Source organism: Tinamus guttatus, unplaced genomic scaffold, assembly GCF_059628265.1.
Source record: "Tinamus guttatus ecotype Peru unplaced genomic scaffold, ASM5962826v1 Tinamus_guttatus_pri_ptg000115l, whole genome shotgun sequence".
Lineage (NCBI taxonomy): Eukaryota > Metazoa > Chordata > Aves > Tinamiformes > Tinamidae > Tinamus > Tinamus guttatus.
This window is the reverse complement of record NW_028288649.1, coordinates 2,119,228-2,135,410: the sequence shown is the minus strand read 5'-3', so window position 1 is coordinate 2,135,410 and position 16,183 is coordinate 2,119,228. Positions and strand designations below refer to the sequence as shown.

The 16,183-nt window shown below is 34.2% G+C and overlaps 1 protein-coding gene across 1 annotated transcript in view; it reads right to left on the bottom strand.

Moving 5' to 3' along the window:
• Positions 1 to 14,151, bottom strand: part of ULK4 (unc-51 like kinase 4) — a 134,307-nt gene extending 120,156 nt beyond the window's left edge. Inside the window, exons 1-16 of the mRNA XM_088521218.1 lie at positions 13,946 to 14,151; positions 13,528 to 13,627; positions 12,697 to 12,836; positions 12,079 to 12,241; positions 11,338 to 11,439; positions 10,434 to 10,517; positions 8,923 to 8,998; positions 8,206 to 8,307; positions 6,233 to 6,357; positions 6,022 to 6,094; positions 4,703 to 4,802; positions 4,401 to 4,505; positions 3,773 to 3,833; positions 2,655 to 2,836; positions 1,707 to 1,753; positions 971 to 1,049 (exon numbers count right to left, since the gene is read on the bottom strand). Of these exons, the coding sequence (XP_088377344.1) occupies positions 971 to 1,049; positions 1,707 to 1,753; positions 2,655 to 2,836; positions 3,773 to 3,833; positions 4,401 to 4,505; positions 4,703 to 4,802; positions 6,022 to 6,094; positions 6,233 to 6,357; positions 8,206 to 8,307; positions 8,923 to 8,998; positions 10,434 to 10,517; positions 11,338 to 11,439; positions 12,079 to 12,241; positions 12,697 to 12,836; positions 13,528 to 13,627; positions 13,946 to 14,083 (1,677 nt within the window). The 5' untranslated portion in view covers positions 14,084 to 14,151. The remainder of the gene's footprint in view (positions 1 to 970; positions 1,050 to 1,706; positions 1,754 to 2,654; positions 2,837 to 3,772; positions 3,834 to 4,400; positions 4,506 to 4,702; positions 4,803 to 6,021; positions 6,095 to 6,232; positions 6,358 to 8,205; positions 8,308 to 8,922; positions 8,999 to 10,433; positions 10,518 to 11,337; positions 11,440 to 12,078; positions 12,242 to 12,696; positions 12,837 to 13,527; positions 13,628 to 13,945) is intronic.
• Positions 14,152 to 16,183: the final 2,032 nt, after the last annotated feature.

The window sequence follows — 16,183 nt, the reverse complement described above, 5'->3', positions numbered from 1 at the left end:
TAGACCTCTGGGCCTCAGCACAGCCACTTTCCACTGTCTTATACAAGGGCTGAATTTTTATTAGAAGACCATCAAAAATAATTTTATTTGATGTTATCAGCTCTGGGGTTTTGTGTTACAAATTTGCCTGTAAGAACTGGATCACAGCTTGGCATTTTTCATTGTATTGTTCAAAGTGGCTCCAGCTTGTTTTTGGTAATACCCAAATAACAGCAGTCATCAAAAAACTTCAGCTGGAGCACAAGCTAGCACATATAACATGACAAGATACAGCAATATCTGTTAATACAGTATATAGTACTGTTTAATTTTTTTTTTGTAATAACCTAAAAGACAAAAGTTAAAATTAGAAATAAATAATTCTAAGAGTCGCACAGCGCAGAATAGCAGCCCACTGGAACTTTCAACAAACTCTCAATTTCCTCAGCTTCCCTTTGAGAAAACAAAGGAAATTTGTAAATCAAAAATTCCCAAGTGACTCCTTTCTACCTTTCCTATAAACGAACCATCAAGCTGTACGTACTGCCTATGGTTATCTTATTTGAGGTTACATATAAAAAAAATATTTTGAAGGCATGAAAATATTTCTTTTGATAATTCTTTTAGAGTTACAAAATATTAATAACATTAATATTGATATTAATATTTAAAATTATTAATATATATTTTTAAGTGTGAAAGCAACTACTTCATTTTGAAAAAAAAAAAAAAAAAGAGTGACGTTTTCAATCACTGCTGGGTAGTTCTGCCACAGTTTTGTCAACATCACCACAACTACACGCAACAGTAATCAAAGCGAAACATGGGGAAAAATAAAGCAGGGTTTAAAAGAAAAGTGTGAAAACATTATGAAGACATTCATAATAAACACATTTATAAAACTCAAAAAAACCCTCCAAACTAATAACAAAAACGAACGAACGAACGAAAGAAAGAAAGAAAGAAAAACAAACACACACACACACACTACCTCAGAAACAGGAACATTTTCTCCAAGGTCAGATGTGTGCAATGCCAGGAATCCAATCACTCGAGCAACTTTGGCACGTCTGCAGATCAAACAAGTGTTGGTGTTGGGTTTCTTTTTTAAATGTGCATTTAAAAAATGTTTAAAAGGTACAAAGAAAGAGCTATTTATACTTTGCACGTACAAAGCTCTTAGTAATCTCTGTAATTTGTGCAAATTATAAACGCAGGAAATTTCTGGTAGTATTTACAGCTCAGGCTTTCTTCTCATTTCTAGATTAATATATTATCCGAATTACCATATTATTTCTATATTTCAAGTCATTTTATCATTTTAGCAATAAAAAAAAAAGGAATAATAGAATCAACATCTATCAAACAAGCAGTAGAGGGCACTAGCACCTTAAAATAGCTCCAACAAGTATATTTTTTATAAAAGCTACTATCATGGATATTTTACTATTATTACAGTATGGTTGGTTTATTCAGGGATTTTGGACATTATTTCTTGATATACTGTATTATATGGCTTTTAGATAAAATTTCTAGAGGTTTTATATAATTTTGGCGGTGTAAAAATAACAGTGTATTGAATATACTAAAAAAATGTCTATCAAGTACATCACAGCATGCCTGCAAGGCCAAAGAATTTGCGAGAAAAAAAAATGTTAAAGTATTTCTTTAAAAAATTCAAAAGATAGATTTGATCAAATATGGATTAAAATAAAATTATTACTTACATATCCCAGTTGACAGCTGCACGTAGCTGCTGTATTAATACAGGAAACTATAGTTTAAAAAAAGATATATAAACATTAACGATTTTCCGGGATCTAATATGACTTCTAATATGATATTTAAAAAAAATAAAATCAAGATATAAATAATTATGTAAAAATGTACTTGGATAGAATTTGGAAAAAGCATTGTAGTGGATTACAGTGCATATTCTGCCAAATGGTATCCTATTTATATTGCTTTTTTAACTTTAATATTAAACATATATCAGTGTATTAAAGAAATATTTTCTTTACAAATATCATTATAAAGAGCAAAACTGTGCTGATTTCATCCACAGATTACGATATAATAATATCCAACACTTTTAAGCAATAACAATTATTTCTGTGAGACTTAACAAAAATAATTGGCAAATACTAGAACATATGCTAGAAAAATATTTTAAAAGAGACTCTTAAGAGAGAATGCTCTCTGAAGCACTACTGTTTGCTCTTTAGAAAGATTTTCTTATTAATCTTTATAGAGATGTAGCCAAATAAAATTGATTTTAGCGATTCAAATATGAACTTCTTTTTTCCTCACTAGTCTTCTCTGCTTAATGATTTACATTTACTTAGTGATTTACAAAGACTGTAACATTTTAATATACAGAATTTCAAACTCTCCCTCTCAATGTCTTTTTTTTTTTTTTTTTTAAATCCCACCCTTTTATAAATCTACCAAGTCACAAGTAAAAGCATCTGAAATCTAAGAGAAAGAGTTGATTAATCTTAATTCCTTTAAAAACCTGACATGGAATTTCGTAAGCATTTTTCATTGTTATGCACTTATTTGCTCTACTATTTTGGCCAGTACAACAATGGTCTCTTTAAACTAAATGCGGATGATTTTTGTTACAATAACAAGTATGTGAAACACTGATTCCTCAGAGCACTATTATTATTTACCAGCTGAGAGCTCATTAGCTTGCTTGCAACTTCCTTACGGACAGCCACAGTGCACAAATAATACAGTAAGTTCAGTTTAGAACGTGCTGCTCCTGAATTCTTCTCAACAGAATCAAGCAATGAACATATTTGTTGCAAGAAGTCATTCCAGTCCATGTCTTTCATAGATAATAATTTCTCAGCTAATGATAAGAAACAAACAAATGGTTAAACTGCCCAGAAAAAAGAGCTGCAACCTTGAAAACATTGGAACCACAGAAATGCTGTCCCATATCGCGTAAATAAAGGCAACAAGACATCTCAAAATGATGATTTTGATGAAACTGATGATTTAGGCACTTAAAATTAATATGATATAAAATGTCAACCCTTTAGACTTTCAAATCTGAGCATTTTGACTAGAACTTTATCCCACATAAGTTACTTTCTGCTATTACAATTTTTATTAGAATGGTGGGGGACACTATGCTCAATTCCAGCTACATTTTTTTTCTTTAAACAAAATTACTCTAGAAAATACATTCTTTACAGAAAATAAAAAGGAACTTGATTTTCTCTAGGAAGAGGTGCTACTTGAATTCGATGAAGAGCAGTACAATTTTGCCTGAAACCCCTCTATAAGCACTGTAAAGCCTAACACTGCTTCTCTAAATAGGATCAGAGGAAATATTCCAGTAGAAATATTTCACTGTCAAAGAGGGAATTGGTAAGGAAGCCTTGTAGTATATTTGACCAACATTGCAAATTTTAAAATCTAGTTTTTGTTTGCTTCTACCAAATTTTAATCAGTTGAGTGTTTGAGTTACAATGCCTTAGTTATGTCCAAAAATACTACAAATAAAAATCTGCTGTTTTGCTCCCATCTTACTTAAGAAGCTTTTGGGCACGAGCTTGAGTAGAAGAGAAAGGGAATAAAATGAAAAAATTGAAAATCTACTCAAAATTGGTCTAGCTATAAACATTACCTCTGCAACTTAAATTACAGAAAAAAAATATTAATTTTCCCTTGACTTGTGCAGGCAATTCATCATCTACAAAGGGAGGCTACAGGTCTTGTGGTTGCATACTACACACTCACGCAGAATGGGCAACATTTAACAGCTTCAGCAGAGCCATACCTGAATGTGCTGGTATAGGCAAAGTTTTCAAGTCAAATCTAACTGGCATTGGCTTCATTATCTGGAAAAATGAAACAAAAAAACATCATGATTTGACTCACTCTAGATGTTTTAATGCTATTCACGTAACCTGCTACTTCAGGTCATCTTTCCCAGAGGAAAGAAGTTCATGGTTATTAAAAACATTATCAAATCTAAACTTCATAGAGTGACAAGAGTTATCCTGAAAGGTGGAATGCTTAATGTAAAAGCCTTCACAGACAGCTTTGTTCTGAGTATACTAAGATACTAAGTTTTGTTTTAAGGCCTATTCTTTACATGAACATAAGTTATCAGAAGACACAGCTACGAAAGCAGGGAAAGGAGAAAGTAGCTTCCAATCCATACACAAAATTCTTTAATATGAATAGTCAACCCCAAAATACATCAGTTATCCAAATTAGCAACACAATAGCACTATAAAAAACTGCCAAAAATTTGCATGAGAGCTTGCCAGATGACTGGGTGGAACTGTTTTAGGATAAGAATTATAAAATACAGGAAAAGAGTTTCACCCCCGATTAAAGTTTTATCTGCAAAACCAGCCTCACCCATAAGTTCCTGAACTTAATATTTTATTTCACTATACCTTTGGATTGTCAATGATTGGTGTTATGATAAGATCAGATTCAGTGTAAATGAGCTCTTTCAATGTTGACTCCATATCCTGCTGACTTGAGCACATATTTTTAGCCTAGAACAAAAACAAAGTTATAGTTATTCAAGCTCTTCATCTGAAGTTTTGCAAATATTTTAAAAATAACAACTTTACTTATTGTAGGAACTGCTTTTCTGTTACAAATATAGCAGAAAGGAAAAGAAAGCTTTGTCAGGTTCCAAAAACTTTTAACCATAGAGATAGCACCATCCTACTATAATTTTTCCACTCACCTTTGTCAAGCATGAATCTCTTTGGGGAGAACTTTGGACTGGGTCAGCAGTAGCATCACTTACTTCTATGGCAGTGCTAGTTCTAGGAGTGGGACGAGAACTGAAAAATATACATATATATATATATATATATATGCATATATATATATATATATATACACACACACACACACACATATATATTAAAAAAAAAAAAAAAACACAATTTTTTTTTTAGGTTCCTATCTGCTTCAGCGATCACTGACCTGAGCTAGCTGAAATAAATAAGATTAATTCCCTCTGCAAATGTAAAAGAAGTTATCAGTTTTTAAAAGCTGATTACCACTTCAACGGGTAGGTAAACTGGTGTCAAATGGCAGATCAGCAAATTCCTAGTACTTTAATATTTTCAAGTGTTAACAGATAATACATACTGCTTGGAGAAGTTAAAACATTCAAGTGAGGAGATTTTCAACAAAGAATACAGAATATTACTGTACTACATTTCAAAATTCACATTATTTAAATGTACTTACCAACAATAAAATAAATTGTTCTTACAGTGTGTTCTTACAGCATTATCTACTGTAAATCCTGATAGAATTTGGATTCTATGTTGTTATAGAAAGTGCTTTTAATGCCTCTGCAGCTTTCTTTTCAACAGATTTGTAAAGTAAGAAGCAAATGCCATTTTAAATTACTGATATTGTTGCTTTAGCTGTGATGGTATGCTGTGAAGGTTGTAAGCCAGCTGAGAAGTAATATTTTATTAAGCAAACTAAAATAATTGTAAAAAAGACACACTATTACATGATAAAAAGGGCACAAAAGTCCCATTTCAGATTACGAAAGAAGCCTAAAAAGAAGTATTTATTTTTAAATGGAGGTCTTTCTGCTTGATGAGTACAAGAACAAAACCTTATTTATCAGGGAATCTGTTTGGTTTAGCAGCTAGTACAACATGTCAGAATTAGGCCTGAATTAACGCAAATCACTGTCACCCCAAGCACTATTTCTTAAAACTGATTTTGGTACGTAGGACCAGGAGCTTGTGACAAAAAAATACAGATGCTATCTCAGTGGATCTTAGGCATGATGTAGTAGAACACAGGTTTATATCTAAAGAAAGAAAAAAAAGAGTCTCTACATAAAGTCTTTTATCCAAATGGCTATGAAATCAAAAGACTTTACTTAAAAAACAGTGTCATAAGGCAATTGTTTTAATTGTATTTCAAATAGTGCCTTAATATTAACTAAATTGCCAGTATAAAATTCAAAATGAATTACTCTAAAAACATGTATGGATTAGTGTTTTCTAATTATTCTTTTGATTTTCATACCTGAGGAGAAATATGGCTTCATTTGATTCACCATCACCTGCACTTTTTGGCCGCAAGTCAGTCAGAATTTCTCCTGAGAAGAGAACATGAACTTGGATTCAGAAATTAAAAAGAAATGAAATACAGGGATTAAGTGTATTTTAGTGAGATTAAGAGATTTACAATCCACAGGACACAAAGTAATTCAAAATAATGCAATGGATAACATTACCTATTTTGAAAGAATTACTAGGCAGCTTATTATCTGTTCTTGAGGACGACAGGTTATCTACATCTTTATGGGTAGCTCCAGGTTCCTTGATATCCCATGGTACAGATGACTCTCTGTCTTCATTACTGTTTATCAGAGATATTGCACATTAAGAAAATACATATGAAGGAGATCAATTTGTAGCAATTATTAACATAGGATTTAGATATTATTCTTGTAGACTAGTATCCTCTTGTGGTACATACTTCACAAATATGTTTTATATCAGTAATATCAATGATGGCAAACAAGCTTCTAGTCAGTGACTTTTGCGTTACTAATAATTCTCCAACTTTGCCAGTAGAACTCGAGCACAAAGAAGCAGACATGCTTAATTTATACCTATCATGTCAGAGCTATAAAAGAATACTAAAAGTTGTTAAGATACCCTTTAATCTTCACAGGAAAAAAATCACAACAAGCATACTTTTAATAGTGAAGTCTGTAACCTAGATTAAGTTTAGTAAACACTACTGATTCTTTTTTGCCTAAGGCCATGTCACATTTAATTAAAAGAATTATTTTTTTTTTAATTCATTCACAGTTTTTCCTATGGCACTGGGTCTTAAAGACGCTTCAGCAAGGTTATAAAATATTAGTTACGGATTATAAATTATTTTTCCACCTCCCATGGAAAAAAAAAAAAGCTATAAGGCCTTGCTCTTTGCGAAGCAATAGGTACAGGGTTTCTTTTGCATTCCAAGCCCCTCTCCAATTTTGTCTGATTTGCTGATCACCACATTCTTCAGCGGACATTTCAGAGCCATTAGAAAACCCTCAATAATAAAATCAAATAGCCTAACACTTTGTAAGAGTGTAAGATTCTTCCAATTCGCTGAGAATTGGTCAAAGATGGCCACTGCAGTGATGGCTGACATAAATCTCACTAACAGTTTTAATAAATTCCTATTTTGAGGTATGAACTTTGACTCTGGATTCTTTATCCGCTTTGGTGGGAAAAGAGGTAATCAAAATACCGTGAGCAATGACTCAAGCTAGAAAAAACCACCAGTATCAGAAATACTGCAGCAGTGTTATCAGAAACAAGGAATTAAGCAGCACAAAACTGGATTATAAAAATAGATGAAGCGCAAAAGCATTCAGCATTCGAAAAGAGTTATTTTGGTTTTAGAGTAATTCCCTGGATTGAAACCAAAACTGTCCTTCAAATGTTTGAAACAATATCAATGCCCTCAAGCTTAGAAAGAATCAGCAAAACAACAGAAGTCTTGAAGAAGCCTAACTATGTTAACACATAGATCCCATGCTCACAGAAGCTTCGGAGATTTTGCAAATACAGCAGTGTAGAATACTATTAAATTAAAAAAAAATTAATGTTTTAGGCAAAGAATATATGTGAGCTGCATTTGCAAGGATGTAAGGCTGAAACACACAAATCTAGGATACTGTACTGATAGGCTTTGCAACATTCTAAGTCTTAATGCATAAAAACAAGCAAAAAAGTCTCAGTGCAACAGAGATAAAACTCATCCATATTTATAAAACTCTCCAAAAGCTTTCAAAGAGTATTATAAATCAAATTACTGGGCATAATTATTACAAAAACAAATAAATTAAGATGACAGCAGTTACTTTACCTCGGTAAGAAGTTTTAACACATTCTAGAGCCAGAGGAAAAGGAATTTGTTGAATGCAAACAGACACCGTAATATACTAATAGGGAATATAACTGTATAATAAATATTGAAATATATAATAATCATTGAAAACTATTCATTGAATGGTGTAAAATTACTTTCACCAGGTTAGTTAACATTAAAATCCTAAGCAACATTTAAAAACTAAGAAATGCACAAAAAAGTCATGACTATCAGAAACTAAATATGTATATATAATTTTATATATTTGCACACAAATCTAAAATATATATGCTCATTTATACTAATTACAAAGGAAGTTTCTGTTGAACCTACTATACCTTGAGCTTTATGTTCTCACTGTCTGCAGAATCATTATCACAGTGGCTAAGGGAGCCTTTCCAGAACGGATGCTGCAATAGGTCTCTCCAATCCAGTCTTTTGTAAGTCAGAATGAAAAAATAAAAAAAGTCAGTTGAAATAGCCGTGATCAGAACAGAGGTGATATACAGAGATACCAGATGTGAACACAATGGCATTACACACCTGCATTAATCAATATTAATTGACCCTGTATTTCACTTTTACTTGGTCAAAGAAGCTCTCTTTTAGGGGCAACTTTTTGCTCAAATCAAAATCGAAGTGGCACACAGCAGAGAGGATGAGACTAACAATGAAAGCAACTGCATGCCCAGGCCCAGCATTAAACTACCTCGATTACTCTACTGGGTATTTGGATAAGCTTGCACTATTTAACAATTTAAGTACAGCAGTTATAAGTGAAAGCCAAGTAAAAATAGATAGGACCTTTCCTCTGGAAAAGCAAAGTCATTTGGTTTCCAAACTGCTCATCATTTCACAAAAAAATAAGCAAAACATTAATTCTGTACATCTTTGCATGAGAAAACACAACTTGATCCCTTATGTGAAGGGATATTTTTGCATCCTTTTCCACCTATAAAACACTATACATACGGTATACATAGCAATGATTTTTACTTCTGGAGATGAAGAAAGGTGATGTGTGCAATTGTCATTGTTTGAATAGTTTACCTTTTCTGGGGATCTTTTTCAAGTAGGCCACCTAGCAAACTAATGAACTCTGCAGAAGGTATGTGAAAAACAGAACCTGTAATCAGAAGCATTTAAGAAGATAAGTATTCAGCAGCAAAAGCCAAAGCAGTTGTCACACAGTGCAGATGAAATCATTATCTACAGATCACATCAGAGCAGTTCCACGAGTAACAGTCATTTCATCTAAAAGAAAATCTGAATGTATAAGGAGTCCTAAATATTAACTCTCTGTATTTCAAAGGCTCCCCAAAATGAAAAGCAATGCTTGGTCACCAAAGTAATTAAAATTGTTTATAACCCACAGAAAAGTTGTCCTCCAATCAAATCTCTTCTGAAACTACAATTTGGTTATTTTTAATAGCTAGTAAAATAATTGGATTTTTCTAAACAATTGTATTTCCTAGAACGCATTAAAAAATCACTGCATTTAGAAATACGTGTCCGCAAAAAACATATTAAAGCTTCTCTTACAGTAACCTCCCATTAGCTACAATAAAAATAACGTCTGAAGCTTAGGTGAAGTTATACTAGTTAATAGTTATAATAGTTAATACTATTAATTATTCAAAACATTTAACATAATTTTATAAAAGACTTCAAATGTTAAACTTTTAATGTGAAAAATTATCCAAAAATAAAATGAGTAGTCTAGAAATACCATAAGCACCAACTGATTCAGCAAAACATTTCAGGATGTGATATTCTAGCACCATACAACAATTGCCCAATATTCACAGCTTGCTTAGCGAGAACCTATTCTTTTTTTTTTTTTCAAAACTACCCATAAATTCTTTCAAAAGGTTCTTATTTTGAATATTTATGAATATAAATGAATATTTATCCCTTTCTGATGAGGTTGAGAAAAATGTATTTTCTGCCTCTTGCAAGAAAATACAGAGGAGAATCACAAAGGTATTAGCAAGAAGTTGAGCTGAAAGACACTTCAACCAAAATAAAACTGCCACGGTTGCAATAGATTTAAAGAGAACTATGGCTGTATACTATCGCACCAAAGCAATTTCTAGAATTCTTATGTAACCGAAAAAAAAAGCCTTGACTTCTGAGAAAACAAAACTACAAAATGCAACTTATCCACTTTGAAAACAAAATATCCTTTAGAATGAAAACAAGTAGCAAACTTTATTCTAACAGCCATTGGTTTCACATTATTATAAATAGAAGAGCTGCTAATATTTAAGTGCCTCCATAAATATCACTGAAGCTCACAATGACAGAGTTCAACAATTTCACTTCAGATTGTAGATTTACTGTTATCTCTTAAAATAAATTCTTTAAAAGTTATATCTATTTGTCAAGCTAGAAATAAGCATTCATCATTAAAGGAAAAAGTTCCTATCAAAGGAAGGGCAATGATAGCATTCACCTAGGACAAAGTGATTCTTAAACACTCAGTCTCAGAGGAAACATTGCAAAATAAATCTTTAATGTGCCAAGTATTACGCTGAATTGATTCATTAACAGATTGTTACCCTTTGGTCTAGGTGGCAATGGATCTTCATATAAAATCTTTTCAATTAGTTCATCAAAGCTCTCTGAGAAGAATGGCGGTCTTCCTACAAACAGAAAAAAAATAAATAAAATAAAAAGTTTATTGGCAGTTCAATCAAAGTTCAAAATGACTGTCAGGTGCAATGATGTATGATGAGCTCATTTCCCCAGGGAAATGTCAAATCTTCAATCTGAACTCCATTTACCAAGTTCACTTGTCAATTTAAATATAAAACCTTGCATTACATTCTTCTCCAATAAACAGTAGAAGAGACCGAGGACAGAACAAGCACCCGAGATGATCTGATGGAGGTCAACATCAGAGCTCTATGTAGATCAGCAATAAGACAGAAATAGAAGGCCGAGGCAGAAACCTTAACATCTATACAATATCTAATATTTCAGCAGGCTGTGTTACATTTCTCTTTTGTGCCAAAATCTCCCTTCCAGCTGCAGCCAACACTACTGACCGCTTCATCTGCAGGACCCCCAAAGACTCTAGATTTCTACTAGTGAACCAGCTTTCTTTTTCCAGGATCAAATGAATGCACCTAGAGTTTAACACTGAGGAGTAAAATCATTATAATGTCAGACTGTACGGCTGGGATTTTGAAATTATAACACACAAGTGGTTAGCATCATATTCTCATCTCAGTCAAAAGGGTCATTCAATACTATTGCTTCAGATGATTTTTTTTATAAAGACAAAATAAGAACTTACTTTTTTTTAAAGTACATTAGGTATACTCTTCAAGAAATCTTTAAAATCTCTCTTAAATCTTTTGTCTGTCTTAACTTTCCTAGAAAGTTAACTAGAATTTACATTGGGACCACAGCCTAAGTTTTCATTATCACAGATACTAAACAGATAAACAAACTTACAACCTGAGAACATTTCATAAAGTAAACAGCCCAAGGACCATATATCACTGGATTTGGAGAAGTCTTCTCCCCTTATTGCTTCTGGAGCCGTGTATAATAGAGAGCCTACAAAATACAATACATGTAATACACTGTATTACACATTCAGCATTTACCAGATCAACACTTTAAATATTGTCGCTAATACTAAGTAAAGATATTCTCACTGATTTAAGAAAAGCTGAAATACTGAAGCAATTTCAACAGTATCTCTTCCTTCCTAGATTTGTAATGAAATATGTATGATTATAGAAGCTATTTCATTGTTTGTTTCATGTTTCACTTCCATTACACAACTTGGTTTGTGCTATACTGTCCTAACACAATAATTAACTGTAGTAGTGTTTTCATGTACCTTGAGAGATTCAGAGCCAAGCAAACTGAGCAGATGGAAAGCCAAAATAATCCTCATATGAAAAAGATAAGATTATGAAAATAAATAAATAAATAGAATTAAGCTGTCTTAGGACATACACTAAGAATTAGAAAACTCTGGTTATAAAAATCAGGGTAGCTGACAAACTGGATCATTGATCTAAAATAGTTCGATATTACGTATCAAATTTTAGCAATTTATCTGCAAATCCCTAATTTGTCTAGACATAAAAAAGGAAATAGGCAGCAGTTCCCATCTCAATAACTAAACAGTAACTAAGATATCTACTGTCCTTCTCTAATTTTGGGTAATAAGAGCATGTATTATACCTCGGCATCTATTTTTTAGGGATCTTTGTAGAGTGCTTTCATTGCCATCTCCTCCTCCTTCGTCAGATCCAATCAAAGCAAAGAATTCTTCCAAGTTTTCACCATCTGCCTTAGCCAAGCAAAAATTACTGAGCTTCAGAGTGCCAGGCCCTTCCAGCAGGATCTAGACAAATAGAGACACATGAGTATCAGATTTTAAAAAAGGACAACTGCTAAAATTTCCATCTTAAACTTACACAAGAATAGGATGATAATTTAAATAATAGGTGAAAATAGCATAGGAGGTTATTTACAAAGGAAATTTAATTAACTTCATTCTCTTGGAATATTCAAACTTATTTGCCCTAGGATTAAGAACTGAAATACTTCATTAATTCATATCAGTATACCAGTTCATTAAAAAACAAAACCACCATATTTTATCAAACATACAACAAGGAAATACATCAATTCAGTTACAAACTTCCAAGTTACAGACTTGTGTGCCACTGTGTTCACATTTAGCTATAGGCTTCCAATTTGAGGTAAGTCTCTTGCCGACAGCAGAACAGAAATAATTAAATGTCAACAACATACAAATTAACACAGGATTGTCACTTAAATCACATTTTTAGTTACCTTTCCAGGAGTCAGTTCACAAAAAATGATCCCAAGGTTATGAATATGATATAAGCCAGTAATCAAATCAACACCAAATTCTCTCACTACATCTTCAGGTAGATGTTCGTCTTGAGCAATAACTGATTCCAGAGAACCACCTGAAATAGATTACACATGGTCATCAGTAACTTATAAAGGTGAGGCCATATAAATAATTCCCAAGGACATTATACAAGCTTATTCAGAAGACAGCAAGCAAAAATCATTATCTGTAACTACTAAAAAATGTTCTTAGTCTTCAATTTCTTGAGACTATGCAATAATTGAGTGGTTTTTTTCCTACTTCCAAGTCTTTTACGCTGTTTAATAAATTAGTTATTGCTTTAGAATTATCTCACAATACTTAATAACTAGTAGAGCTTTTTCCATCATGTGTAATTACCCCTTTTTAAAATGCAGTTTAGAAGGCTACATATAAAATAATCCCATAATTTGAAAAAAAAAAAAAAAAGTATACTGTAACTATTAAAAGAAATAAAGTTTGGTCACCTTAAGACAAGCAAAAGTCATCCACCACATATATGATTGAATGCATTTTTCTCATTTCAAAAGTAATTTTCAAGGCTTTACAAACTTATTCTATGTCGCTTCAGAACATTAGACATGTTAGAAAGTTGCTTCCAGAAGCACAGGCACTTTTTATATACAGAGAGAACACCCAGATAGGTGTCTTATCTTTAACTTATCTACCATTCTTAAAAATCCGAGCGTTTCCTGTGGAGAAACTGTTATACAATATCACTAATAAGTGCCCATTCTATTAAGTCTTAGCTTTTGAGCTAATCTTACCTGTGCACAATTCCACTACAAGCCAGAGATGGTTGCTTGTTTCATACCATTCATGAAAAGTCACTACATTCTTATGTCTGATTTCATGAGTTAGACGGACCTAGAACAAAGTTCTTAATGTAGTAAATTTAAGGGGATGGGGTGAGGAGTCATATATTTCAAATTTAGCGGGGGAGGATGAGTTTACATCAGTAAAATCACCTGAGATACAGCAATAAAATTATTTTTTAAAAACTCAGTTTAAAATCTAGGAGTTCAAAAGCTTAAGAAGTTGATAGAAATGGCAACAAAACCATATAAAGAAGTACTTAATAGTTTTTTTTTTCCTTTTTAATGCTATCTACTGAATCAGGATTTTGGAACCTGTATTTCCTCCCCCCTCCCCACCATCATATATAGCAGGAAAAATATTTCTTACCCAGTTTGTTATTTCAGCTCTTTTGCATTTATCGGTGCAAAGAATGGCAACAAAATTAATTGTCCCTTTTCTTCTTCCTTTATAAACAACTGTCTTGTTTCCTCTTCCTATCTCTTCATAAAGAATAAAGTTCTCCATACCTAAGTGTGCTTTGCCGGTAACAGTTTGGAAATGTGCTGTTAGATCTTAAAAAAAAAAAAGAAAAAGAAAAAGAAAAAAAAGAAAGAAAGAAAAAAAAAGAAGGAGGAGGAGGAGGAGGAGGGAACATTTACATTTAATGATTTAATGACCTTTGGCATACAGTATGCAACTTTCCAGCTCTTACAATAGGGACTACATGCTTCTAGCAGCATGAAATGTAATTGCTTGACAAAAGCCCTCCTCCTAAAAAATCTGATATTGACTTTAAATGGATGATAGTCTTTCCCATTTCAAAAGCTCTTAACACATTCCAAAAGTTACAGTTGGGCCAGTGACTGCCAGATTCGTTAACAAAAATGATATTACCAAATGTTTTAAACTGAAAGACTTGTCAAAAATAAGACTGGCACTTCTGCCCAGGGACATTTCAGACAAAACTGTCCCTACCACTTTTCAGCACGCAATCAAAAAATTGAAATATACATAGCTTTGTGAAAAACCTCTACCCCTACAACACTAACCTCAACGTAGCTTTTTCAGATACAGCACTTAGTGCTGAGGATTTCCCACAGAAACCACTTCTTGCAGATAAAAATTATGTAAAATCCTCAGCCAGTGTTGCACTGCAGGAGTCAGGGAGCTCCATAAGAAAAGTTTAGCTCAGTTTTTATCAGTAACTATCACTTTTGTCTGTAGAACTGCATATGGTTCAGTTTGTGCAACGAAACAAATGAAGCATTTGTCATTTGTTGAAAATCCTGGCATTCTTATATTAAAGCAACTGCACATTTTCCTTTTGTTGCTCTTTTGTTATGCATTTTTTTGCTCCAAGAGCATTTTGAGAAGAAGGGAACTGACGGCAGCTACTTTCCACCCTGCTCCTAGGCTATTCCACAGGGTTAACAGCAGCACGATACAAAATCCCAAACCCCAGGAATAGGATATATTGCTACTTACTCCCCCGAAGCTTCCTTGTGCTACATCCTTCCAACTCCAGGCTGAATTCATACTCGGTACCCCCTTACTCCAAGTGCCTGTGCCGGGCCATGCCTCAGCGTGGGGAATGAGGGGCTTGGAGGGGCCTAAACAGCTGAAAGCAGCCTGGGAGAGAGGCGCCGTCACCCCCCCCCCCCCCACACACACACACCCCCAAAAAAATTAAAAAATTAAAAATTAAATAAAAATAGCGGAAAGGTTTTATTATTACTAATTTGCCCAGTAGTTTGGCACCGTCCTCTCAGCCCACCCCCCGAGCGCCGCTCCCGTGGTCGCCACCCCGCTCCCGTATCCAGGATACGGGGCCCGACGCCGGAAACAGAGCGGAGCGGCGATTGGGCGAGGGGAGGGTGACGTCAGGGCGGGCTCATTGCGCCCGTGCGCGCAGGGGGGGACGGGGCGGGGGGGGGGGTTAGTTCCCGGATGTTGCAGGGCTCGGAGGGCGGGGCGGGAAGAGGGGGGAGTAACAGCCTGGTTGCCAGGCAACCGCCGGGGCTGGATTAACGGCTGCGGCGGGGGCGGGGGGAGGGCATGTCTTTTTAAGGAAAAATTGAAAAAGTCCCATTTTGCCGGCTCTCCCGCCTGCCTCACCTGCATCCCTAGCCCCTTCCGAGCTCAGGGATCTGCTCCAGTCCGATTCGGTAACGGAAACGGCATTTCTGACAGGCACCACGCCATGTTTTTTTTATGGGATGAGATGCTTGGATGCTGCTCGTCCTTGTAGCAAAGATTTTAGCATGGTCTTAGCCCTTTCCCCTCCACTAAATACTGCTTGAGAGAGGGCTATTGGAAAGAAATGATGAGAAGTCAGCACTGAGCACAGACCTAATTTTTGCTATTTTGTTGAAAATCCACGTAGGATTGCCCGGAGCCATAACCAACGGAAAATACCATGCATATTAATATCTTCAAATTCTGTCCCATTTTGCTGCACGTGTTTTTTCCCGTTGCAGAGTTGATCTGTGATTAGTAATGAAGTTGCACCTTTAAAATTGTATAAGCAAAATAAACTGTATATTTCTGTGTGTTTCATAAACACACAGTTGACTGGATATAAATAAACTGAATGTATATAAATAGGTATCACCTAGTTTCTTCTAG